General features: G+C 39.3%; 2 protein-coding genes and 1 long non-coding RNA gene across 19 annotated transcripts in view; 1 reads left to right on the top strand and 2 right to left on the bottom strand.

Annotated features, from left to right (window-relative positions):
* The window catches only part of cacna1g (calcium voltage-gated channel subunit alpha1 G), a 129,285-nt gene extending 112,374 nt beyond the window's left edge, over positions 1 to 16,911 (bottom strand). For 7 of the 13 annotated variants that reach the window (XM_087139448.1, XM_087139446.1, XM_087139445.1 and 4 more), the window contains exon 1: positions 15,770 to 16,911. In XM_087139448.1, the coding sequence (XP_086995574.1) occupies positions 15,770 to 16,115 (346 nt within the window). In that variant the 5' untranslated portion in view covers positions 16,116 to 16,911. The remainder of the gene's footprint in view (positions 1 to 15,769) is intronic. The other 6 variants (XM_087139455.1, XM_087139457.1, XM_087139456.1 and 3 more) reach the window with 2 other exon arrangements.
* On the top strand, positions 372 to 5,915 carry LOC147798521 (uncharacterized). Of its 2 annotated transcripts, none has more exons than XR_015426044.1 (3): positions 372 to 760; positions 2,421 to 2,496; positions 5,333 to 5,915. It is a non-coding gene; the product is annotated as an uncharacterized LOC147798521 (long non-coding RNA). The 2 variants fall into 2 exon arrangements; XR_015426045.1 differs by having other exon boundaries at positions 2,421 to 3,640.
* Positions 16,912 to 18,752: 1,841 nt separating the features above from the next.
* LOC110979696 (spermatogenesis-associated protein 20-like) overlaps positions 18,753 to 24,780 on the bottom strand; it is a 40,472-nt gene continuing 34,444 nt past the window's right edge. For all 4 annotated transcript variants that reach the window (XM_022235722.2, XM_087138750.1, XM_022235723.2 and 1 more), the window contains one exon: positions 18,753 to 21,469. In XM_022235722.2, coding sequence (XP_022091414.2) covers positions 21,224 to 21,469 — 246 coding nt within the window. In that variant the 3' untranslated portion in view covers positions 18,753 to 21,223. The remainder of the gene's footprint in view (positions 21,470 to 24,780) is intronic.

Here is a 24,780-nt window from a genome sequence, read left to right as displayed (position 1 = left end):
TAATGCCTTGCACAAAATGGCCCGACTGAATACCTAGACTACATGCAAGTTTGCCTGTTTTCGTCTTTGCTGGGAGGAGTAGCACGCGCTCTGCATGTTTCATGTTCAGAAAGTGCACTTTTCATGATCCAGAGAAGGTCATCAAAGCCAGCCATGCAGAGACACAGCGGCCCTGGTACCAGCACAAACATTAAATGGCAAGGATAATTACTGCCTAACCAGTACTTTCTACAACATTCCAGAATTCAGTTTTACTGTGCTAACGTGGGGTTAAAATGCAAAATAAAAATCAAGAATTACATTATCATATCTTTGCAATTGAACGAATATGCAACTATGTAGTCCATACAAATTCAGGAAGAAAGAAAGTTTGTTTGATGTGAGTTCATACAGATGAGAAATTTCACAGGCCCCTCCTGATGGAAAGGAAACTGTTACCAGTAACCTGACTTATCACGTCTCGCCTACTTTTCACACGAAGCTGTTATTTTTAGAATCCATTCGGTGTAAAGAAGAAAACAGCATCCCGGGGTCCTCAGCTATAAATAGTAATCTGGGCCACAACTGCTGCAGACGTGCTATTCCAATAGGTATGCCAGTAGATGGCCTTCCGTTCTCTGGATGAATTGAATTCTAATGGCAAACCGCAGGGACCACGGAAGGAGACTGTCAACAATTCTAGGAGGACCTCAGAAGGGGCACGGGGGTGCAGATGAATGTATGTTTGCCTCGACTACCGGATGGGGTTGCAACTTAATAAGTGAGTATGCCACGCCGTGTCTCAATTATGAGAATCTTCAGAGATGCACGTCTGGTAGAACTGGTGAAATTACATGTACATGTAACACAGTCACACTGCCGCTGTGCATACAATTTAATGTTTCATGTTCAAGTGTGCCCAATGTGGCTACAATGCAGCCATATGCCACGCATTCAATAACCTTGAAACTCTCCTTGAGAGAACAACTGCGTCACAAACCATGTGTCGAAAGGATTCTTTGTGCAGAATGAAGAATCAAGTCTTACATCACATACATCATTAGCCACTGTCATGTATTTCAGGACTAAGAGGACTCTCCTTGAAAACAACAAAGGTTCTTTAGTCCCTAAGCAAGACCGTTAACTGGCAGTGCTGTCAGCAATTTACAAAGCTAGGTCCTGGCTTCCACAACGTCAATTGCTACAAACGTAAAATCTGTACATGTACATACATGTACATGTACAAGTATGTACAAACGTTTGAAGAGTGCCCAAATTCTAAGACTCTACTCACCCTTTGATTGTTTAGGGGTGAATCTGCAGTTTAAAAAAATATTAAAAATTACTCTTCTCTGAATTTAGAAGCTCCAAATCTGTCCATCATCCCAAAAATAGTCCTCATTTTTTACACTCCGACTTCCTTGGCAGACTATCAACAATGTCTAGCCGCCTTCTCTGTACGTGCATGTGACATTAAGTTCCAAAGGCCGTCTAGATTCCATAAATTATATCTGTAAAGTCGGCAACTTATGCGGAATGTACATTTGTATATCTCCTACAGAAGTAATTGCCTGGAGAACTACAAGCCAAAAATGCAGCAGTATTTACATGAAAGGCGGTGGGGGGGGGGAGATCACGAGCTGAGCTTAACTGTTCAAACACATCCAAAGTGACATAAATCATTACTTCTCTATCTTTTTGAGTTTTGGTAAAAGCAAATGTCGAAGTGAGACCACGAATCCAAGAATACCAAACATAAACATGAATAGCTGTAGATACATGTGCTTCATGCCTACACATATACAACATTCCTTTGAACTTTTCTGGTTTGTTTGCGGTGGCGTAACTATAAGGGGGGCCACATGCCCCCCCACCACCATTTGAAATCTCTGTTAAGTTTATATAGCTATGCAGCTGCAGCTGATTTTCTTGTGGTGCCCCCTTGAAAAAATGTGTGCATCCCTTGTCCCCCCAAACATTTAGCCCTAGTTACGCCACTGGTTTGTTCAAGAATTTTATTACAAATGTGATCAAAAAAGGGTTTGGGGAGTCTGAAATGGAACTATTTGACAATCATTAGAGGAAGAAGTCTTTACAGTGATGATGGAGGAGATCAGTCTCAAGCCAGGGCAATATTGAAGCGTAATGGCTTACTGGTATGACGTCAACTCTTCTGGTGTACATGTACATTGTAGGGCTCATCTAGAGACGTGGAAGATTCAGGAGTTGGATTTTTTTTCTGAGGTGCGCCATTTAAGCATCCCTTGCTTTTTGCTTCTTTAGTTCATGTGAAGTGGCAGCAGGAGGCTAAAGTCTGTTGACCACACTGATGTCTCGATCATGAAAATGTCAATGTTTACATAATAGGAGGATACTTACAACTGATTGCTCTCCTTTGTGTATACAGTGTACCTCAATCACAGGGAACCTCTTTTTTACAGCTTTTTTTCAAGCACAGCTGACCCCCTTTTGACTGTTACAAGAATGTGGAACAGTGGCAGGGAATCGTAAGCCCAGGTATGTAAATTATTATTTTTTAATTTCAGCATAGTCTACACTAAGCATGCCTTAGGAGACCACAACAGATGTTCTCAGTGTTAATTTAATTTACTTAACAATTATAGCACTTCTTGAGCTCCAGTGATGGTGTCTAAGTGAGCTTTGGTTTGCACCAATTAAATCAGTTAATTTATTATTTTATTGTTTATTATAAGCTCCTGTTGATTGGACAAGTGTTTAGAGAATATGCGAAGGCAGATAATAAAGAAAATACTTTGGTTAAAGTGGGCTTATTCATTACGCTTTAGCTTAATTGTTAAATGTGAAATAGGAAGTATACACAATTGTAGCTACAGTTCCTAAAAATTACTATAGTCATGAAGGTTAGGCTAATTGCAGAATGCAGGTACTTTATATCAGCAAAAAAAGCAGTACATTCACCTTCAATTTGGGTAGCCAGCTCCTCTCATTTGAGATATTAATTAACGAAGGACTATTAACTGAGCAAGTCTTTCGCATTTACTGAAATGCAAGATGAATGATAAGCAACAAATCTCTCTTCTGCGATCGATAAACTCACCAGAGCCAAACATGAAACTTGTTTTGTTTGGTTTTTTACACACTCCACGTCTCAATACACCTTGTAGGATTTCATTTGATCACTGGCAATAAATCTAGTTTGCTGCATTTCTCTTGTAACCTCCTCTCCCAAAAATCAATAGGCAGAGAAATTCAGTGCAAGTGTGCTGACAGCTGCTAATGTAAACATGTGAATGAATGCAGTCCTGAGCATCCCCACACGTTTTATACATAGGCTCAGTTTCATTTAAAATCAACTCTGTATTTCATTCAAGGTACAGTGTATGGATATAAATTTATTTTCATTGTGTTACTAGCATGTGTTTAGTGACGCAGAAGACTATTCCCAGTGCCGATCGGCTCACAGCAGTTTGATATCATCTTAGTGAAGAATCCAGTTATTTTCAAATAAATAATTGGATGAATTTTCGTCACGTTTCGGGCACACTGGGATTGCAACATTCAGAGGCAACAGCAACCACAGCGGTCCTCCGGCCACATTTGTTTTCAAGAGCATTTCATGTTTTTACAGCGTTGCCTTTTTCACTCGAACCAAACGGAAAATAGTCACCAATCTATTTGTGTGAGTAAGAAGCAACATTAATTTCATTATTAAAAGCATCCTGGCAAACTGCCTAATACATACAAGACCAAGATAGCTCTCATTCGGTTTTCACTTGACATCCCACTCAAATCCAAACCAAATTGTGTGTTGATAGAAAAGATGTTACTGTCTGTCCCATGTACACAAAATAACCTTAAATTTTCCACCCTAGTGTGGTACACTTCACTGAATAACAAAAACAAACACCTCCCTCGTTTAATCTTTCTGCCAAAAAAAATCTATACTTGTGTTGTGACAACAAAGCGGCAGTATCCATTTAACAAGAATCTTGCGGCAAAACAAACAGGGCACGTGTGCAGGTGGTCATGTGTGACTAGAAACTCCTACTGACAGAAAATGGAGGGTAAAGCTGCAGTGGATGGAGTGTGTCAATGTGTGACCTGAGTGGGTAGAAGAACAGAACACTGGAATGATGACAAAACACTAACGTGATGAAAACACTTGGTCAGCTGGACTTTTTTATTTACCAAGACTACAAAAGCTTGGCATTCAGATGAAAACACTATCTGATCCGATTGTCCTTTTAATTGGTAATTTGATACAGAGAGGATCTTCCTTGTGAGTGACAAAACGGACTTCAATAAAAAATATACTACTAAGCCTATTATGATCATATAAATGTTACACGGCTTTATGCATCTGCACCTGTTAAAGGATTACTAAACAAATTAACTGAGACAAAGTGTACATGCATAAACGTATGCACAATGAATTTATGAACTGAAATTGATGATCTTGATCAAAATCGCTTCCCTGGATCTAAAGGCCGAAAGACCATGACCACCTTTCATCAGGCCCCTCATTCAATAACGATTTAAACTTTTCTGGCAGGCCAGTCCGCCAACCCGTCAATAATCCATAAGATAAATGTGTGGCAAATTCTCTCCTCCTTTGACACTCATCGCGCCTACTGGGGTGGGATCATCAGCAGCAAATTGTCTGGGGCCGGAGCTCAAGCTGTTGGTGCAATTGATCCAGGCTGACCATGGCCGAGCCGATAAATAACAAGAAAAGAAAAAAAAAAGGCCACCATTTAATATAATCAGTGAGAGTGAACCGCGCACGGACCATCACAGTGGCCAGCCCAGGCTGGGGTTCAATCAGGCGGAAGGGTTTCCAGACCGCTCTTCATTAACCGCAAGAGGACAAAATCGATCAAGACAAGACATGTCCACACACTCGCCTGGGGGTCCAGTCTGAAGTGTTTCCATCACAGCAAAATAATTATCACCCTGAAGATTCACCCACATAGAAGCTGATCACGAGTTCATTGACAGCAACATTTGATTTTGTCCAAAAGCATGCACTTATCATTATTTATTTATTTTTTACAATTTTTTCTTTTTTTTTACATTTCTCACTTTGTTTAATTCTAGACTTGATTCTTCCTCCTATGGCACGGTGACATGACAACGAAGGACATCTTGGAGGAAAAAGTACTGTCTGCTCAGTTCATGAAAAAAAAAACTGTTGGTAGAACTAAAGATACTTGAGCCCAACAGGATTTCAGTCCCAAACAGTAATTTCACCAGAAAAACGGCAACATTTACACTATAAATCCCAGATGATGATGTTGTTTTTAAAAGCCCAATACAGGTATTCATCGTTCTTTCTGATAAGAAAGGTTGTTTTTCTTCATTCTGTCATCAGCTTGAGGATAAGACTGTGGCACAACCTGAACAAAATACCGGTAGCAGACATTTCTGGTTCACATAAATCCAACCCAAGAAGCGCAAACTGTCTGGAGAAGGTAAATCCACATCCCTCTCATGAGTAAACACTGGGAAAGACATGACGTATTCAGAGGCCTCTCGTGTGCAGTTCTTCTGCATCTCCTCTGTGCTGTGTAAAGAGGGGAACTTTCTGACAACGACTGGGACTTCAATCAGGGGGGTGTGTCTTCTTGCACAACGCTGTTCATGTGTTTGCGATGTATTTTGATGCCCGTGGGACAGACGGTGGCGATGACATGTGAAAGGTGCTGTTGACAGTGACAAACCGAGCCCAACAACTGGTGAGACAGGAGAAATGGGAGCACATCCCCCTACCCCCCCTCCCCACTACAAAATAGAATAGACCATGGGATGATTCATGACGTCACTTGCAGTGGCTGTTAACTGTTGCACTGCACTGGACTGACCCACATCCATCCATTCCAAATTGGTCGACAAGTTGAACGAATACAGTGATACCCTTGTTGGCAGAGGACTTTCTCTGTATGAACTGAAATGTTGGCATAATCTTGTACATGTACCGTACAGCATCATTAATGCCAAATGACACTGTTTTACAAATGTGAAAGTTCAACTATGGCAGTAAATTGAGTGAATCTAATACCAATGCCAAAACTATCCACAACTTGTATAGAACAGTGCTTGGACCATCAAATTCATTTCGCCAGCCTACTGAAGTCCAAGCTCTTCCTTTTCAACCAAACAGGAACGAACAAACATAATACAAATTTACGGGTGCGGTGTTTATTCCAGGCTGAATGACTGTTCACCCTTCCGAGCAGGCAACAAGTACAGTTAGATTCACGCTTGAGAAATGCTGCAGTCCAGTGATATTCAAATTATTTTCATGGGATTGCACTCCGGTCATGGATAGCCAATCCCCCCCAAAAAACACGCACAAATGGTGACACAGTTCACTGTTTGGATATGCGTACAGCCTGAGGGAAAAAAAAACCTTGTGCAGTGCATTTGATGAACATCGTCATGATTGAGAAAACAAGAAGTAAATCCCAAATTTTCCATTTGCAAAATTGAACAAGACAGACATTCTCTTGTGTACAGAGAAAGGAATCTCCAGGAAAGGTTCAGAACATCCCTAAATCCAGCAATCTGTCACAGTGATAGGTCAACTTCACTCTATCTTAATAAACCATTACCAGCTAAAAGACTCTCCAATTAAACAAAGACAGGCAGGGGAATGCAAGTAATCTAATATGTAAATCCCACCTAGGGCAATGCGGTAATTAATTAATGTGAGATAATCCAATCAATTATGCAGTAATGAATGTAAACAATGCACTGCAATTATATCGACCAGGTGGACCTACTAGAGCAGACATCAGTCGCAACTTGGTACAGGTCAATACGGGGATTCACAAAAGTGCGCCTCCAAGAAAGGGTTGACAAATTTCATGTGTTGCCATTGGCCAACGCATTGGAAACTCTTGGAGGTGCACTATTGTGACTTGCTTGAATTAAGTGCAAATTTTGATAGTTCAATATGGCCCAGGTGTACCATATGTACAATGATAGGGTGTGTACAATGGGATCAAAGTATTCATGGACAGGCCTGGAGGATTCTTTCAAATATCTCAATAACTTCCTTAATCTTCAAGATTATCACATGCACATCCATCAAGCTCAATCAAACTGAGAGCACTGGTAACGAGGACCAGTTGGCCCTTTAAGGAAAACCACACCTCAGAAGATGGTGGGAGACAACGGGAAGAAAGGACCTTTCCAAATCTGTTTACTGCCACGGATGATGGAAACAATAATGGCAACAATCGTCCTGGTCAAGTAAATCGCACGGAATGATAGAGACAGGTGAACAAATACCACATTGGGAAAAAAACAAAAATTACCGGGATGAATGGTACATGAGGTGGGCAGAGCAAGTCCAGATAATATCCATACCAAGTTAACATGTATGATTACTGTGGACAGCACCAGGCATGCTGTCTGCAAGTAAACACACGCACAGTGGGCATATTTGGACATGAGGGCAAGCCGAGCGTGCCACGTACACCTGTCCGTTCGGGAAATTGCCAAGGTGTTTTGAGCAAGGCCTGTTCTCTCATTACTCCTACACACACTATACCTCACACACACACAAAAAAACGAGGGGGAAAAAAAGAAGACTGTGCAAACATGTACTGCAGGCAATAATGCCCTCACTTTGATTATAGTTCCAAACATTCTTATTATTCTAGCGTGAAGAAAAACTCAAAATTGTTAGCACAGATTTGAAAGCCCATTAATGGACTTGATCCGTATGGTAACAGTTGATTACATTTCTGCAAGAAAAAAAATCATTGAATTCCAGTGAAATTCCAATGAAAGAAATTGATTTTGATCTGCTATGCTAAGAAGGTGTCCTCTGTGGTCATTCCCTAATTATTAATCAATTCTGTCCTCTATTATTAAGTGTCTTTGCTATGGTCAATGGGAGAGCATTTAATATAAGTATCATAGGAACTATAGGAACAACATGAACACAAGACATTGTCCTCTACAGCATATTAATATATGAGTTAGAACTTTCTTTAAGACAAAAAAGGGCAAGTGAAATGACCCGGCAATGTATCCATTTTACATTCACATTAAAGACTCATTAATCTGCCTTTGTATTAATGAACCCAAGATAGGATGTCTTTATTGGAGGCAGGTCAGTCTGACACATGTGCCTGACAGTCATCAGACACCCCTCCGGTAAACACTGCAATCTTCAAGCCTTGAAGTTGGATGAGGTTTCACTAATAACACTCCCAAACCCTGCATATATGCCGTGGATTCTATTTGTGTCCAGCTAGTCGTCCTGTAAATGTCAGAGGTATCCACACCTTGCTTCAAGTGTTATAAATTGCACCGAATGAGAAGTGAAGGACAAAGAGTATTATCTTCTTGCACACTCAGCATCCAGATGCTGAAGGTGGATGCGGTTTGCGGTGTAAATTTGAAATTGTATCTGGATGCCATGGTATGTGGGAACACTTTGGCCCCAAATTAAACAATCAGTGGCAAGACAACTTGTACAAAAAGTACATGAATATATGCGCACAAGTTTGTTTCGGGAATAATATTTCAGCAAATGGTATTTGGAAAAGTACAGGGTTCCACATAAAACGGACACTTCTTTTCTATTTTTTGCATTACTACAGTGACAGAAAAGACATTGTTCACTGCTACAGGTACCAACTGATTACGGATTCACTGAAGCATGAACTAATCCAAGATAGGCCTAAACCTTTCTGGGATATGCTTATTTGCCATTGTGGAAACAGACCCTCACCTACATTAAACACGAATGTGCAATGTGTTTTGGATAGTATTTCAGACTGCTGGCAAATACATGTAGGCCTACACAAAGCTGTGAGAGGTCCTGATGCACAAATAGCCTGGCCCCCAGAGACAATTGACAGTACATGTGATCTTTTGCAGTGAGAGGCTTGGGAATTAATGTGCTACAATCAAGCAGTTCATCTTTGTGGGAGGCAATACCTGCAGGTGTTGTGTGCCACCCTCGATCACAGATGTTTGGCTCTTTCTCTACTTTTCCTTCCTTTGTGCAGCTTCTTCTCCAATTAAAGAATTCATCAGCATATCCATGATTCACTTTGAAGCCTGCATCTTTAAAATCAATTTTTTTCCCTTTCAATTCTGAGTGCTTTAGATAAGGAGAAACACAATTGAAACTTGCAATTTGACTATCAAATGATTTCCACTGCGTCAAGAGAACGTCATCCTATTGTTGTGTTGCCATGGAAACTAGTAACTGTTCACTCCCACAATTGCCTGCACAGCCTTTAGCCCGTGCCCGGGCAGCGCGCTTACGCACACAACGGCCTACATCAATTTGATTGGGAAAACAAGATGGGGGATATTTTCACTGCATTCAACTATGACTGGATTAAATATGAGTTTTGATCACAAGCAGCATTGCTGAAGACATGACCAAAATAATCATCTCACATTCCTCATGTGTAAACGCTCACTGGTATGATGGCTGTGCTTAAATTGGGCATCTTCAAAAGTAACAAAGATTTAGCAATGGCATGTACTGTATATTTTAGATTAGATTTAAAAGTGGAAGTGGACAGGTTTTCACTGCATTCAAGGGACAATTTCTTTTGTTACCCAAATTAGGAATGACTTGTTTGGACATTTCTCCATCCCCACAACATTTCCTCCCCCACGGAAAAAGGTGAAGAAACGCACATGTATGTTCCCACAACTACAGAACAAGTACATGTACCTATATGTGTGCATACATGTACACACTTTCCTTCCAGAATTTCTTGAAATGAAGAAAAGAGAAAAACAGCAGACTCATGTCAACGTTTAAACATTAAAAGGAGAAGTAACTTTCCTCCTTTGATCTCCCTTGATGAGAGCAGTACTCGCGAATTTCACAAAGTTGTCAAAAACCATTCCCCTGTGTTTATACTCTCGGAGCAAGCAACATGTACACTATAAAATGTCCTCCCATTTCAGCCACGATGGAAATGACACTTACAGATGTACATGTATGTCATGCCTGACGTGTTTCCTTTGTCTGTGGCAGAATATTTCCAATCAACTTACACAGAACTGAGTAAACACCACCTAGCGCGTGCATGCCCACACATATTAATTTACGTACTCACAGTTTACACATCAGTGGTGGACAGTGCTATGATGAGGAATTATACTAGAAAAGTGTCAGCATACTTAAGCAACTGGAATAATGTCCAACCAAATGATGATTCTTTAAAATGCAAATCTCTTGCTGGAGCTTTATGGCTGACAATTTTTTTTAAAAAACAAGACAAAAACTGCTGCATCTCATATCAATATCCTGACGATACCTGATCCCTTGCATTACTGGCTGGTATTCACAAACATGAACATGCATGTCGGATGTAACATTCATGTACTTGTGCATGCACACTCAAAAACAGTTGCTCACATTTCAGCACATGTGGGGGACATTAGATTTACACATTTACAGTTAAGTTACCTTATTAGATTGATGTATGTGTACATCATGAATGACACTCTAATTTCCCATGAGCAGTTCAGATACTTGTGCATGATTTACTGACACTAAACGGTAAAAAAGACAATTTGCTGACTTTTTTTTCCCGAATACTGCAGGGCTGTACTAATCAGAATAATTTTAGCGACCCCCAATTCAATATCACTGCCTGGGAAAATAGACAGCTGTCAGACAGCAGAGCAATTTCTACAGACATGCTCTGATGTGCGCAACATTGCCATGAATAATGAATGTATTAACGTAAAGTTGGCTGGGCTCCTGTGACGTGGATCAGGAAAGGCAAAACACCTGACTAAAATGGGCTACCGTGCAGAGGGAGAAAGAGGGGAATAACCAATGGGGGACTAGGCAACGGGACAATGGAATGCCGGCCGGAGATCAGATGCTGTATGTAGGATAGGTATGTGCGCCTGGCTATGGTTGCCCTGGCTGCAATTACATGTAAGCCCAGTGAATGAGTGGTTTCCTTTAACCACTGACCCAGGACATGCGCTGTTTCTGACTTCACCAAATATGGTATTTTCTTTCAAACTGGGGGGAAGAAAATGATAATGCCAAAGGCTGTGGTGATGCACTGGCACAGGGAGACATTTGTGTACATGGGTGTCATTGGGCAGCACACGTTTTATTCTGGGAAGCATTAAATGTCTGTGTTGTACAAACATCGCCAACAATGCAGAAGAAAGGGACAGGGAGACGGAATAAAATGGGAAATAATTTGTGTATCTGTGCTCAGCACAAGGTGGTGCAGGCAGTCAGGGTAGCACTGGGCAAATCATTACCAATTTACAGTGAGTTTGCAGCTGGCTGAGCACCTCAAAGTTATCAGTTTGCATCATCTTGTGTTCCGGTGGCAATTGTTAGGTTTTTAATTAAACTTGGATTGCATTGTGAATCTTGTACGTTTTTAACTGAAAATTCAACGCAATCCCGGTTTACAAAGTGCAACAAATGTAAAATGAAACACCTATGTGTACCTTGGTAAACAAGATATATTTGCAATTTTAAAAATAGATTTACAGGAAGCCTAGTACATTTTAATAAGAAACAAACATAAATCAAAACTTTCTCTTTGTTTTCGACCCTAATTTTTTTCAGTGAACATTTACTAAAACTGTTTGTGTACAGGTATTTGATGATCAAAAGCAATTTACAATGTACATGCTCACCATCTCAAGCATTGAGGATAAGCATAAATGACTGTGATTTTGAAGTTGTTTTACCAGACAATTATTACATTATACAGAGGTCTCTCATTTTTAAAAGCTATTTTTGGCTTTTAAACAGACAGTACATACATGTACATAGGTCTACACTGCAGCATCCATGGTATATTATTTTTCATCAGCACATCTTAGACATGTATGCATCTACATGTGATGCAAATACAGGGGCAGGTACCGCGCGTGCCAACCATTAAGGTGCAGAGAATAAGTAATGAGGCTCGTCTCGAGGCTAGCAGAACTTGGCAACAGTCTCAGTCTGAACATTAGCATGTCTAGCTCTTGATGGGACTGCATGAATAACCCTGATTTTCATTTTCCTTGGTTATGGGCAACGGATATATGCACAACAATGGGGTACGAAATGTCTTTGCTTTTCTTACACTAAAACGATTGAAAAACTTACAGTACTTATTACCTATTATTCATAAAAATCATTATTTACATGTAGTTCAAAGCATTTTCATTCAAAACTGAAAAAGCTCACTGTGTAAAATGTGCAAACTTGAAGGCAGAATATTTAGCCAAATTCGCTCTAGCAATTCATCCACAAGTTTACTTATTCCTGTAGGTTACATGTTTCTGGAACACATTAAGGTTGGGTATTTACATTTCATTTGACAATGTTTAGAAAACTTTCTCATACCATTTAAATGCCCCACCCTTATTACAGTGTCATTGAAAACTTTAGAATAAATTGTGTACATGTAAATAGTCGCCACAAAGTTGGGGTGATGATTTCATGGTATTCCTTTGATATGACCGAGCAGTAAAGTGTTTCGTAAATCAGATTACATTTTACTGGCATCGTTTGCAATAAAAATGACTGCCACTATGCCCCAGTCAAAACGTCTAAAAGCGGCAGTTCAGTTTAAATATTTGGGACAATCTGTAAACGGATTTGGCACTTATTTTGTTTAAATGTTTAAACGTGTAAACGTCCCGCCCTAAGAACACACGTCCATGTAACTCAATTACCACAAGTCGAATGTTGAGACATTAAATTCTTAGCCAAAAGTACACAGGCTGCAACATGTACACACATACATGTACATGCGCCCATCTGTAATGTACCAATGATTATAAATTAAAATTTCATTTGCAACAATTTGTATGTTTTACCACTGGGTTCATATCAAATGAATCATACAATTGTATAAGTGCTTTAAATATCACATTATACTATAATGTCTTCAAGGAAAAGTTTATCAAAAAAACTAGGGTTAAAATTAGGTATTTCAAGTAGATTGAAAAATAAAAGCCTTCTGAGGAATAAATGATATTCTTGTATGTAACTAACTGAGTTGTTTTGATAAATTCACAGAACTGACGCGATTTGTATGAAAATTGTGGGAGAAAGAGTTTTCCCCCAAACCAAACCTGTTAAGAAACATTAACCTTTTTCATCACTGAGTTGACAGTGTTTTGTACATGTACTTGCTTTCAGAGACAAAATCATACCATGTACGCGTACGGCACTTTGCACAGTCTCATGTAAACTGCTGATCATTTTGAATAATGTTCTTCTTCTTTTTGCATCCCCTTTTGCACCATGACCCATCCAACAGGAATCCTGCTGTGCACCTTGAATAGATTATGAATTGCTCACTCTTGCATAAAGATCATCCAAACATGAAGGGTTCACAATGTGCAGTGAAAGCAACAACACAACCATCCTTTCAATTATATAGATTTGAATGGCTGACAGTGCACACCTCCTACAGGGTGTGTGTGGTCTAACAGAGGGCATATTTACACAGGAATGGGAGTGAAAAATACAAAATTACATGCGTTCCTGTGTTTGAGAGGGGCATATATGTCCATGTAATTCAAAGTTTAGATACATACTCCAAATCAAATGGCATGCACCGTTCTTTATCTGATTTTGCTATCAAAAATAATTCAGGCAGTACATTATGAAAGAAGTCTGGCAGAGATTGCTCTCAATTGTGTCTTTGAGTTATTCTCAATAAAATGTTTCCAATGATCATGAGTTTTTTCCCACAATCATTTTATTTGGTAATCCATCAAGGACATGCTTTTCAGTATTAAAACACAGGTTTTTGCTTTCGACCACAAAGTAACTTTAGTCTGTTTAGACTATAACACATTCATGTCACAGAGAAGTTCACTTGTGGACAGGTGGTACACGCACGTTACATGCCTGTTTGACCCATAGGGTGTCGTGAGAGATTCCATGCACAACTACCCCCTCACTGGTGACAAAGGGAGAGGCTTGGCTGACACATCAGTGTCATTGCAGCTGTGGACCTGATGCCTACATAAAGCCTAATGGATATGACATGGATTACCACACTTTCTAATGAAAAGTATTCACACACCTGTACATGTATACGTGCACACGTACATACTTGAGCGCACTATGTGCTACGACATGTTATGTGAAAATGAACAAAGTGCATTATTCTGTCCCCGAGTGTTGTCATAGTATGAAGTGAAAAGAAATTCAAGGTCATACTCTGAAAGTTTTCTGAAAGATCTGGCACACATCCCCCTAACAAAAAATTGCTAAAAAAAAAACAGATTAGAAGGGGACATAAAACATGTCAACAGCATTCACTAAAGCAAACCCGAAAATCTCTAGAAAAAGACAAATTTTGCAAATCCATACGAGTAAAGAAGCTTCCAGCCACACACAGGGACAGGGGTATCAGATTCACTTCTTTGTATTAGCTTTTGGGTATCAGGAATACCTGTATGCTAATCAGGTAAAAAAAGTCTCTTAAATGTATAGACGAAGTCGGCCAAAATGTATGTACATGAAGTAATGTAGAGCCTCTGTACATGTGTCCTGTGACCTTGCTCTAATGTAAGCATATACAGATGTTAGTGACTTCTACACGTACATACGTGTACATGTAATTGTACATGGATCATTTATACCTGTACCTTCTCCCATTAAAAAATGTCACAATATATGATATCCTAAGAAAACACCTACAGAGTAAATCTTCAACAAAGAGGATGTCTAAATGATGGTCATATTAAGATAAGGTTGTATGCCAGCAAACACTTAACGATAAGGTTTACGCAAACAGGGAGGGAACCATCTACTGTTATTGGGAAAGAAATGACAAAACCTATTTGACTTTTCGGATCCATATTCGTTGCAGTCTAACCAACGCCACATATACTGTCAGTTCAGCTCAGAACTCATACAAGCAGAATTTAAAGATGAAAAACCATAGCCTACTCAGGATATCTATGGTAGCAGAAACATGGCACAATTGATGCTGGTATTTCAATTTGGCAAGGGTCGCAATGTGTTCTTTAAGAGTAAGCTTTTTTGGCAGTTACACGTACATTCACTTTCTAAGCTCTCAAACGTTCATTCAACCTTGGCAAACTTCAACTGTGGCCCAAACTAAAAAGTTGAGGAATGTACTTCGGCACAAAACCTTGAAACATAATTCACACTCCTAATCATGCTAATTCTACCTAAGGCCAAGTGGAAACTTCAAAAAAAGGTTGAAATAAGGAAGGAGGCACACTGAGTGTTAACGGCATGGTCTACTTTGTCAATGGATTGGAACGGCACTGGACCACAACATGCAATTATTTTGTGCAAGAACAGTGCAAACATAATCTGTGCACAAGATATTAAAACTTACCACTGACCTGTTCGTTAATCGGACTCTTAAAAGTACCATTAAGCTTTATGATGATTTTATTCACATGGTGCCTTGGCACAAACACTAAGCCTCTCATATAATATTTCAAACCAGAAAACTGTCCTCATGGATGAAGAGAATACAATACATTGTAAATTGTCCATTTGAAATGTTGCAGGGAAAAACATGTTAGTTTCCTTTTCCAGAAAATGCCAAGGTCAATATTGCATTTATAATATCACAGTATTGAATTATGTCCAGATGGCACTCCATTTTATTCACTGAAAGGCGGATATTACCAAATAAGGTGGTAAAAATGATAAAATCCAATCAAAAAGACATGTATATCAAAATATGACCACTGAAAGAAGAGTAATTTATGACATTTGTGGGGTAAAATGGCACAGAATACGATATTGGAATACAAATTTTGAAAATTCATTCAAACTGAAAAGGATATGGCCAGCACACAAGCTGAATGCACCACACTCTGGGTTTGGATGTCTGGCTTAGGCAGTAGAACACCTTGTCATTTAGCCCAGGAAAGGGTAACTCTTCCTCACAACTTCCAGTTGACATGCCATCCTCGTCCACACCATCCCTGGATGCGAACCCAACCGAGCCTTCACCGGTGGGGCTGGGCTGCTCCGCATCATGATCACCCATGTCGCCCTGTGACGACGACGGCGACCGTGATGGGGGCGGTGAACTTCGCCGTCCCATGGATTGTTCCCCCGGCGCCCGGATCCGGACCGAGCCGCCCCGAACTCGGGGTAGTCTCTGCGCTTCCCGATCCTCCTCCGCCATAATAACTCCGTGGGCTTGACAAGGCTACGTCTCTCAATACACTCGTAGCTGTGAGTTTTCGGGAATAAAAACTATCACCGCGAGAGGACATGTAAAATCATCAACCATTCGTGCTGGGTGCAAATCAAAAAGCAGACGGGGAGGTCATTGAATGACACGCCGTGATTTTACCGGTTTTGCGTTGATGAACCACGTGCACAGACACACATCTATAAATCCAATGTTTTCTTCCATTGAGATCATCCACGGGACATTGTTTAGGATCCGCTTACCTTAACTGAATACATTTGGACACAATGGCAACTCACGCCCTTTTCCACTGCAGCGATCAAATTATCCACCGAATAGCCGCATTGTGTGGGATCCCGGTTTGCGTGCGTTCACAATTTTACACAGTCATCATCTCCACGCAGCGGTCACTTGATTTCTCCCAGGTTCACAACAGCATCTGGTTTGCATCCCAAATCTGCGACATTAAAGTATCGTGCTATTGCGGTTCGTTTCACCAAGTAACAGAAAAAAAATATCCTGGGTGAATTCTGTTCGGCCTGCTTGCAGTGGTTCGGAAAAATATCGAGCGCGACTTTTATTGTGAAAATTACCTGCTTGTCAGATTTCGCCGTACTGGCTGGCCGGGCCGTGTCGCAATTATGCTGTTTGGAGCATCGTCATCCGTGTCATTTACTACCGTGTGGCTGGGTTGTATTATGCCGGCGTGCGTGATATGGATGACTTGCTGTGATGCAGTCTACGTACATGCGGTGCACTCACACGGTCGTCGCGCCGCAACCGCACCATCAGCGCGCAGTTGCCGGGCGACCACGGATGAGGGCAGCTTTTTCACCTAACAAGGCCACACTTCTGTGAAAGCCCGTGCTTGCCTTGATGAGCTTTCTGAATGCCATACCAGCCCGGGCCAGTTAATTGTTCACAGAAATAGAAAAAAAATTTACAAGCTAATGTCAGGCCATCTAACTTTTTAAAGTATGTAGACATTAAGTAACCAAGGTCACTGTAGTCACAAAAGCATATCGCAGCAGTTTTTGTATTTTTCCATTTCACTAATTTCAGAATAACACAAAGCCATTTGGGAAAGGATAGTAATTAACATTTTATGGGAAAGGAATTACTCAACCGTCTCGGCCAAAATTCAGAATATTCGATTCTCAACAGAATGAATTGTCAACCGAGAGGTGAACGGAGCACAGGTTTCTATTGCAAGATAAACCTTAATTCTGTAATTAAGGCCTATGACATGTGCCACGACATCCTAACATTATTACTTGTAGTCAAAGACGGCCACAAAGTCTGAGCGGCAGAGATACATGTACTTCTGAATATTTAAGGAGCGCTTCGAATGAATTTATACATGCAAGGTTCTGGACTTTATTAAAGGAAGTGATAAATCTAACACAGAAAAGCAACTGGCGCATATTATAACTATAAGCTAATGCACTTCCTGGCGATGCTTGCAAAATTAATGATTTCTATTAATAGTTTAATCATTATTTCAAAAAAGAAACCTACCTTGCCAGATTCATCAGCTGTAAAGGTCATTAGACCCGAGTACCGCAATTGCGAATTAAATCCATTATCTAACGAAAATCCCCGCTTTTTGCTCTTGCAACAGCAGTGTGTGAACCTTCCGGAATAGTATACATTGTGTGAATCACGAACGAGTCCTCCAAAACGAGAATTGTCGGTTGTTGACGTCCTTTTTCCAGATAATACTTCAAAGGCATCCTTCATAAAACAATGCAAAGGCTCGCATTCTGTAAAAGACAAGCTTATATTTGATTGGACAATTTAGGATACGGGAAGCCAATCATCTTTTGTCTGCAGCTGAATAAAACTTTGGTTGACTGGTTCCCTTCGTGTTTTATTTACATAATTCCAGAGGGTTAGGGGCACCAACAAAACATTCAGTTCACGGTGTCGTCCGCTTATAGTCTACGTCTGCTCGTCTGTTGTTCAGAAAGCAAAATGGCAGAAAATTTTGGATCAAACTCTAAGACTAGGAAAAATTTATTTTTGGGTGACTCACGGGGAAACGATCTTATATTCCATTTTCAAAAATTTTTAGAGCTCTGAATAGACAAAATTTGAGAAGCATCCATGAAAGACCAGCAAATTTCACGCCCATCCCGACCACAGTATCGCTGGGTGGTTGAAACAATGTGAGGCAAACAAATTTTTTAAGGGGCTATTTCGATACTATGTTTGAAATAGGCTGGATCTGATTCTTGGAAGTTTAACAAATCGTTCAGACTTTCTTTGACCCTATCCCCCAACATCCCGTTCGGCTTAACGTACCGTAATGAGATCGTTGGACTGTAAAAACCACAGGTGATTACACTGAAATACATGTATATACAAAATGTTACAATGTATCTAACATCGGATTTCCGGAAAAGGTAAGTTGTATACATTATGGATCCTGAAATCTGATACCAAATATAGATCATCTTAAAACCTGCCATTAAAAATAAAAGGAAAATGAATTCCCAGTACGGTCTCGACAGTTATTCCCAGAGTTTGGTATTTTTTGTCTGATTCTCAATGAATTCTACTTATTTCCGTTTTTAATGTTTGGGTTTTTAAAACTAACAAAAACAAATCAATTAACATAACATGATATTTTTATTATTACGATTATGCTCATAATTTATTCATTTTTCCCCATAAGCTATCTGAAAGCAGTAAGTATAAAGTTCCAACAACCCACTGTACAGACAAATGAAAAGATAAAGGAAAAACTGAAGACATAGGCACTAGAATGCATCAAATTTAGAAAAGACAAGGGTTGTTAATGTTTACTCCTACAGTATTTGCAAAGAAGATATTTATCATGATTTATACTTTTGTTTGACAATCTAAATTGAGTTTTGCAAACCAGATCTCTTTTCCTGTACAAGTTGTCCAAGGTAAAGTTGTTCAATGGTAAAAATCCCTTGAACCCAGTTCTTGTTACGATACATATGCAATTTTCTTGATCATTCATTTGTTTTATTTTCAATCCAGCAAATTAGAAGGAAACAAGGCAACATGAACAGACATGGGCGCTTTTCACTGGTTTCACAGAATAGCCTCAATAATGCTCTTTTTTCCTCATTTGAAATATTTATTTCTATGTCATGGGGATCTGCACCAGGTAGCTTTTAAAAGAGGGTGAAAATTCAATTAACAGGCAATTACAAACTGGTGAACCAGAAAAAAACCTTGGTGTAAAGTTTATAATTCAATCCCTAACTCACAGAAGAAAAGTTAAAGAATGACTGACAAAATACTTGCAAGTTTATCTGTTAGGAAGTCAGGATATTTTGCAAGGAAGCACCCCTGAAGTATGTAGGTTCAGTGGTTCGCTGACCTTATGACCTCTACTCCATGGTATCTATCCAGTTCTATCAGCCACTTGTTTGTGTTCATTTCGAATCATACAAGGATGACAAATAGCTGGAAGGCTGTGTATACATTTAGAATACTTCATAAATAGTTTATTCTTTATCAAATGCCCATAATTTTGTTTCTGAGTGGACAGGTTCTTTGGATGCTATAATATTGCCCAGTCCAAAGCAATTTGCATTATGTATTTTGTAGTTACTGTGAATTCAGTTTTGGTAATGTATAATGGTTTGCATTATTAAAGTAAAATGTATTTGTAAAAATAGCTACTTTCATAACTCCTTAGAAGGTAAGCAAAATCTTTGTATATGCAGAGTTCTTATCCGTGTCATTGCTTTATTTCATGGCATACAAACTGGAACCAACCTTTTGACAACAGAATTTTAATTTGATCAATGGTCTTTCTTGCCCCTAAAATGTTGGCCTAACTCGGGTTTCTATACTCTCATTAATCTGGTTAGCTTTCCTTTTGATGAAAAGTCTAATACAAAAATAGACTTTCTTTAATATTGGAAAAGGGTTTTCTGTCCACATGACATTTGTGGGGGCCACTAACCTGTGTAAAAGAATCCAGGTAGGTCAGAGAAAATAGTAAATTTATCCTTTCTCCATTACACGAACACTTCTTATAAGTTTAACATCCACATCAGATGATATGAACCATGTAAATTTGATAGAAACCAAGTAATGCAATTTTTGTTTAATATAAGGTTTAGTAGCACTGTGAATATATTTTCATTATAAAGGTGCTAGATGTTCTTTCTTTTCTTTTGTGTTTTGGAACTCATTGGCCATGGAAATTTAACAGAACTACAGGGGAAGATGGGCGAGTGAGTGAAGTTTGGGGTTGCATCCTGTGATACTATGGGACACTGTTTAAATTGTGTTTGAGTGAGTACATAGTGCAGCTTGGGGCGGTCACAGGAAAGTTAAAAACTAGAGGGTAGGATTTGATCGGTACGTGAAACATCATCTGTATATGCATTTAATCATTTTGTACAAGCTTTGGAAATGAAGGTATTTGATTTTAGTCTGTATTCTTTCCAAGACATGACGGCCCGTTCCAAATGCAGTTGAGGGGAAATACTTGCATTTTACTATTTAAAGCATACTTCACACATGCTTCATATGGACCATTGCTTTTAAGCACCCTCACTTGGTGGGTTACATTAAGTTATACAAAATATTTTCAGATAGAGTTTATGTCTGTCTTCTTGAATTTAGAAGCAGTGGATTAATCCTGATACCCATACACATTAAAGTCAGCCTAAATCTGGCAAAAGAAGTACGCAACTTTGAAAAGTAAAGTATACTGAGTTTAATTGCATACAGGGATATTGCTAGACCAATGTGTGAGAGGCAGGGATGTGACCATAAAGTTGCCAAATGACCTTAATGGGAAATTACAGATAGTCTGAACCCCCCCCCCATTTAACGACTGCAAAAATGACATAATGTGACATCAAGTAACACTCTTAATGGAGGTGTGCAGCTCTTGCCAATAGATGATGATTCCCCACCAACAAAAAAACTAGCAGCACCCCTTTGAGTACCCTCTGCTTAGGTTATTTCCATAAACGATTACCAAAAATGTATCATTCAACTTAAAAATGGAATAATACTAAATTAATATCTGATTTATATTAATTTAATTATAAATTTGTCTTACACCCAATCTCATCCACAAAATGTTTTGGACAAGGTTTCTAGAGTAACTTGTCCAGTTCTTCGACGGAGGTCACAGGCAACTGACACTGGTAGTTCTCACAGACGTAAGCCGTAGCTTTCCCGTCCAACTTCTCCAGGGTGGGCAGAAGACTCAGCTTGGCATAAAGGAAAGAGTCCTTATTGCCATTGGCCAGGAGGAGAATCTTGTTGGGGAGGAAGCGGGAGTAGGCGCACCGTATGAGGGCCTGGGTGTCTGCGGCGTCCGGCTCCCCACGGATGATGATCTGCAGACAGGAAAGGTGAAATATTATTTCATTAGGCTAGTGATAAACAGTGAGGTCCCCTAAAAAATGGGGTAAGCATTTGCAGTCTATCTTAAACACAGAATGGTCACCAACACCAGAAAGTAACACCCAAATCAACTATACTTGGATTACAAATTTTGGTTTCATAAAGCATTATCCAAGTATGCACATGCACATTAGAGATTGGTGGGAACAGTTTTCATTTTCACAAAGTTACAACACTGTTAAGGTACTTTTGTACAATTTGGATAAATTAACATCTAACAATAAACTGGTGACATAGAGTTGGGTGCTACTTTGAGAAAGCAAAAATGTACCGAGTGATGTACCACTGTGCCTTGGTACTACTCTGTGACAACAGAAATGACTCGGTTCTGTAAAATACTCGGGACAGAGCGTGCACTGAAGTCCAGTTGGGTGTTACTTCATGGTGTTGGCAAAATATCAACTGATAGTATTCATAACTGAACAGTTCTACAGAAGACACTCTTAATTTGATAATGCTTATTATTTCATCTTATTTGCTTCTGGTGGTTAAGAGATGTGCCCCAGTAAACACAAGCACTCTAAATTCAGTGGGAAAAAGTGGGGAGGTATTGCTTGCTTTTACATATTTTGTGCTGACACGGGACCTCTATCTACTTCACAGAGACCATTAAGCACATTAAGGCAAGTTTAACCCCCAGAAGAACAGCTTACGTCAATAACATGACAATACAAATCTCCATGCATACACCAATCAGCACTTCCAAGCCATGAAATTGTGCTTAAGGACCATAATTACTTGTTTGCTACAGTAAGAGCAACTATTGTCCTGACTGTGAAACAGCACAGTGATATACAGACTCAAATGTCACACGATATAGTTTGGTATTGCTAGTGGCTGGCTATTGGTTGTTTACTGCTCTGTGGGGAAATTTGTACTATTCAGAGGTATATGTGGGTGTTGGCAGTCTGACCAAATGTGCTTAATTACGTTTTGCTTCAGAACCAAAATAGAACTGATTCAGAACTCTTGACCCATAAGTCCACTTTTCAAGGAATGAACTCTCTATAGTAACCACTCTCTAATCTCCAATTTCTTATTTCCAAAGAGTCAAAACCAGGGACTGCACAGTCTAAAATAGTCGTGGCACAGTCTAAAAAAGAACCACTCCAGTGCAGTAGAAGCTTGAGTGAAATCTCAATTTATTCAGTTGAGTAAAATTCACTCAAAGTCATTTTGCCCAGTTGGAGGGAGTGAATTTTCAGTCAAAAAGAGTGAAATTCCACTCAATGGAATTTAGAGAGTAATTTTAGTTGCCTGAGAATCAATTCCAACCAGGTCATGGCATTTTGAAAATGGGCTTTATACTCTGATATGAGTTTAAAAATGGGGCAATTCTTGGAAGAAATAGATTCCACAAAGTTTTTTGTTGATGTCATTTGATGCATCACTGAGAAAGCAGATTTATTTCCTCTGTGATAAGAATAAAAGTGATAAACTACTTCCAAGAATAATGCAACGTTCACAGAATCACTCATGCATGGAGTTTCAGTGAGGATTTCCTGTCTTTACCTTCCCTAAAATGAAATGTAGATTCAAATTTTAAAAAGTCAAGACTCAATACAATAATAAGGATTGATTTGGGCTCCACCCGTCTCTAACGACAAATTAGCAGAGAACCAACTGTTAAAACTATATTAAAAATAGAACATTTTGGCAGGTGGGATTTTCCCCATTTGCTAAACATTTTAATTTTTTTTCTTTTAAATGTCTCTCTCTGGAAGCCATCAGGCCTCATTTATTGCTCATCTTCTGACAAAACAGAACAATTGATTTCTACATTACAAAACGACTGAATTTGAACAAAAGAGGGGAGCAAATTAAAGATGCACATGATTATGGTGAGGATTGACCAAATTTCAAGCAGAATTTCAAACTGGTGAGTTTTAAGGTAACATAAATCCTTGTTCCTTGTGTGCCGGGGAAATACAAGTACCCTGAAAACACACCCTGATATAATGCAGCAGGTGTGTGCCATTCAGGCATGGATACTTTGTGGAAGTTAAAGAGTCATTCCAAAACTGCTCAACAAATGTGACACTGAATATCACAACCTTTATATTACAAGCAAGCAATATGTGACACTTCAAATCTATTCACTGCAGGAAATGTAATTTTGACTGCATTTCTGTGGTTTTAAAAAGGATGCATACTTTTTGTTTTCCTAGTAGTGTCTTCCCTGAGTTTAAATTCTCTAAATCAAAAAGAGTGAAATTAGGGACAAGACGTTTGAGAGTGAAAATCACTCTGAATTTAGACTGATAAAGGCTGAATATAGCCCCTTTCAGTGGAAGCTCCAGTGAAATTTCAGTCTTTTGGAGAGAAAAAAATTTCACTCCAATTCGTCTGGTCCTTAATTTCAGTCTGAGGGATTGAATTTTCACTCAAATGGAGTGAATTTTCACTCTTTGGAATTTAGAGAGAAATTTAATGCACATTAATCCTAATTCTCAAAACATCTCCCTAAATACCTCCTGAATCCTAAAATTTGTAAACAAAAAATTAAATCATGCACTGCGTGCAAAACTACTACCTTATTACCAGAGAGGGAAACTAGGAACTAAACCATTTAGCGTGAAAACATATCTAATTAGAATGAAACTGAAAATTTAGATTGAAAGAGGACCAGTCCAGAGGAAACTTGCATGAAATCTCTCCATCTATTTGAGAATTAAAAATTCCAACTCAGAGTTGTATTTTCCCTAGTTTCAGTTGGAAGGAGAGAACTTTCCAATGAATAGAATGAATTTTCACTCGGTAGAATTTTGAAAATAAGGCCAGTGTCGTGTAGGATATTCTTCAAACTACATATCTCAGAGGTCAAGGGAGTGTTCAGCCTTTGATTCATGTAGAATCCAATTGCCCCTGCACTGAACACTCAATTAAAATGAATGTGTCATTGGGATTTGTTAATTGGCAGCAATCTGTGCTATTCTACACCTGCAGGTTAACTTAGTTTATCCAGTGTCATCCATCATCTGGCTGCTCATTATTCTCTTAATCACAAAACTGAGATATTTTACTTCTACTCGCTATCCGATACAGGGTGCTGGTAGTGTCTTAGTTCATTGAGATACATGATGTAATCTCCTCTTGTTCTCATTGGACAGAACTGTTTGGAACATATATATATTGATTCTGACAGTGAGTTAACCCACAATGCTCTGCAATGCCACCACTTCCTGAACACATATTTCAATGAGATCTATAAAACTTCATCTGCGCCCGTCAATTGGCTGGTGGA

Source organism: Acanthaster planci, linkage group LG07 (genome assembly GCF_054643075.1).
Source record: "Acanthaster planci isolate LZ-2023a linkage group LG07, COTS_SCS, whole genome shotgun sequence".
In the NCBI taxonomy this organism is placed as follows: domain Eukaryota; kingdom Metazoa; phylum Echinodermata; class Asteroidea; order Valvatida; family Acanthasteridae; genus Acanthaster; species Acanthaster planci.
Note: the sequence above shows the minus strand (reverse complement) of the source record. Positions and strands in the feature narration are given on the sequence as shown.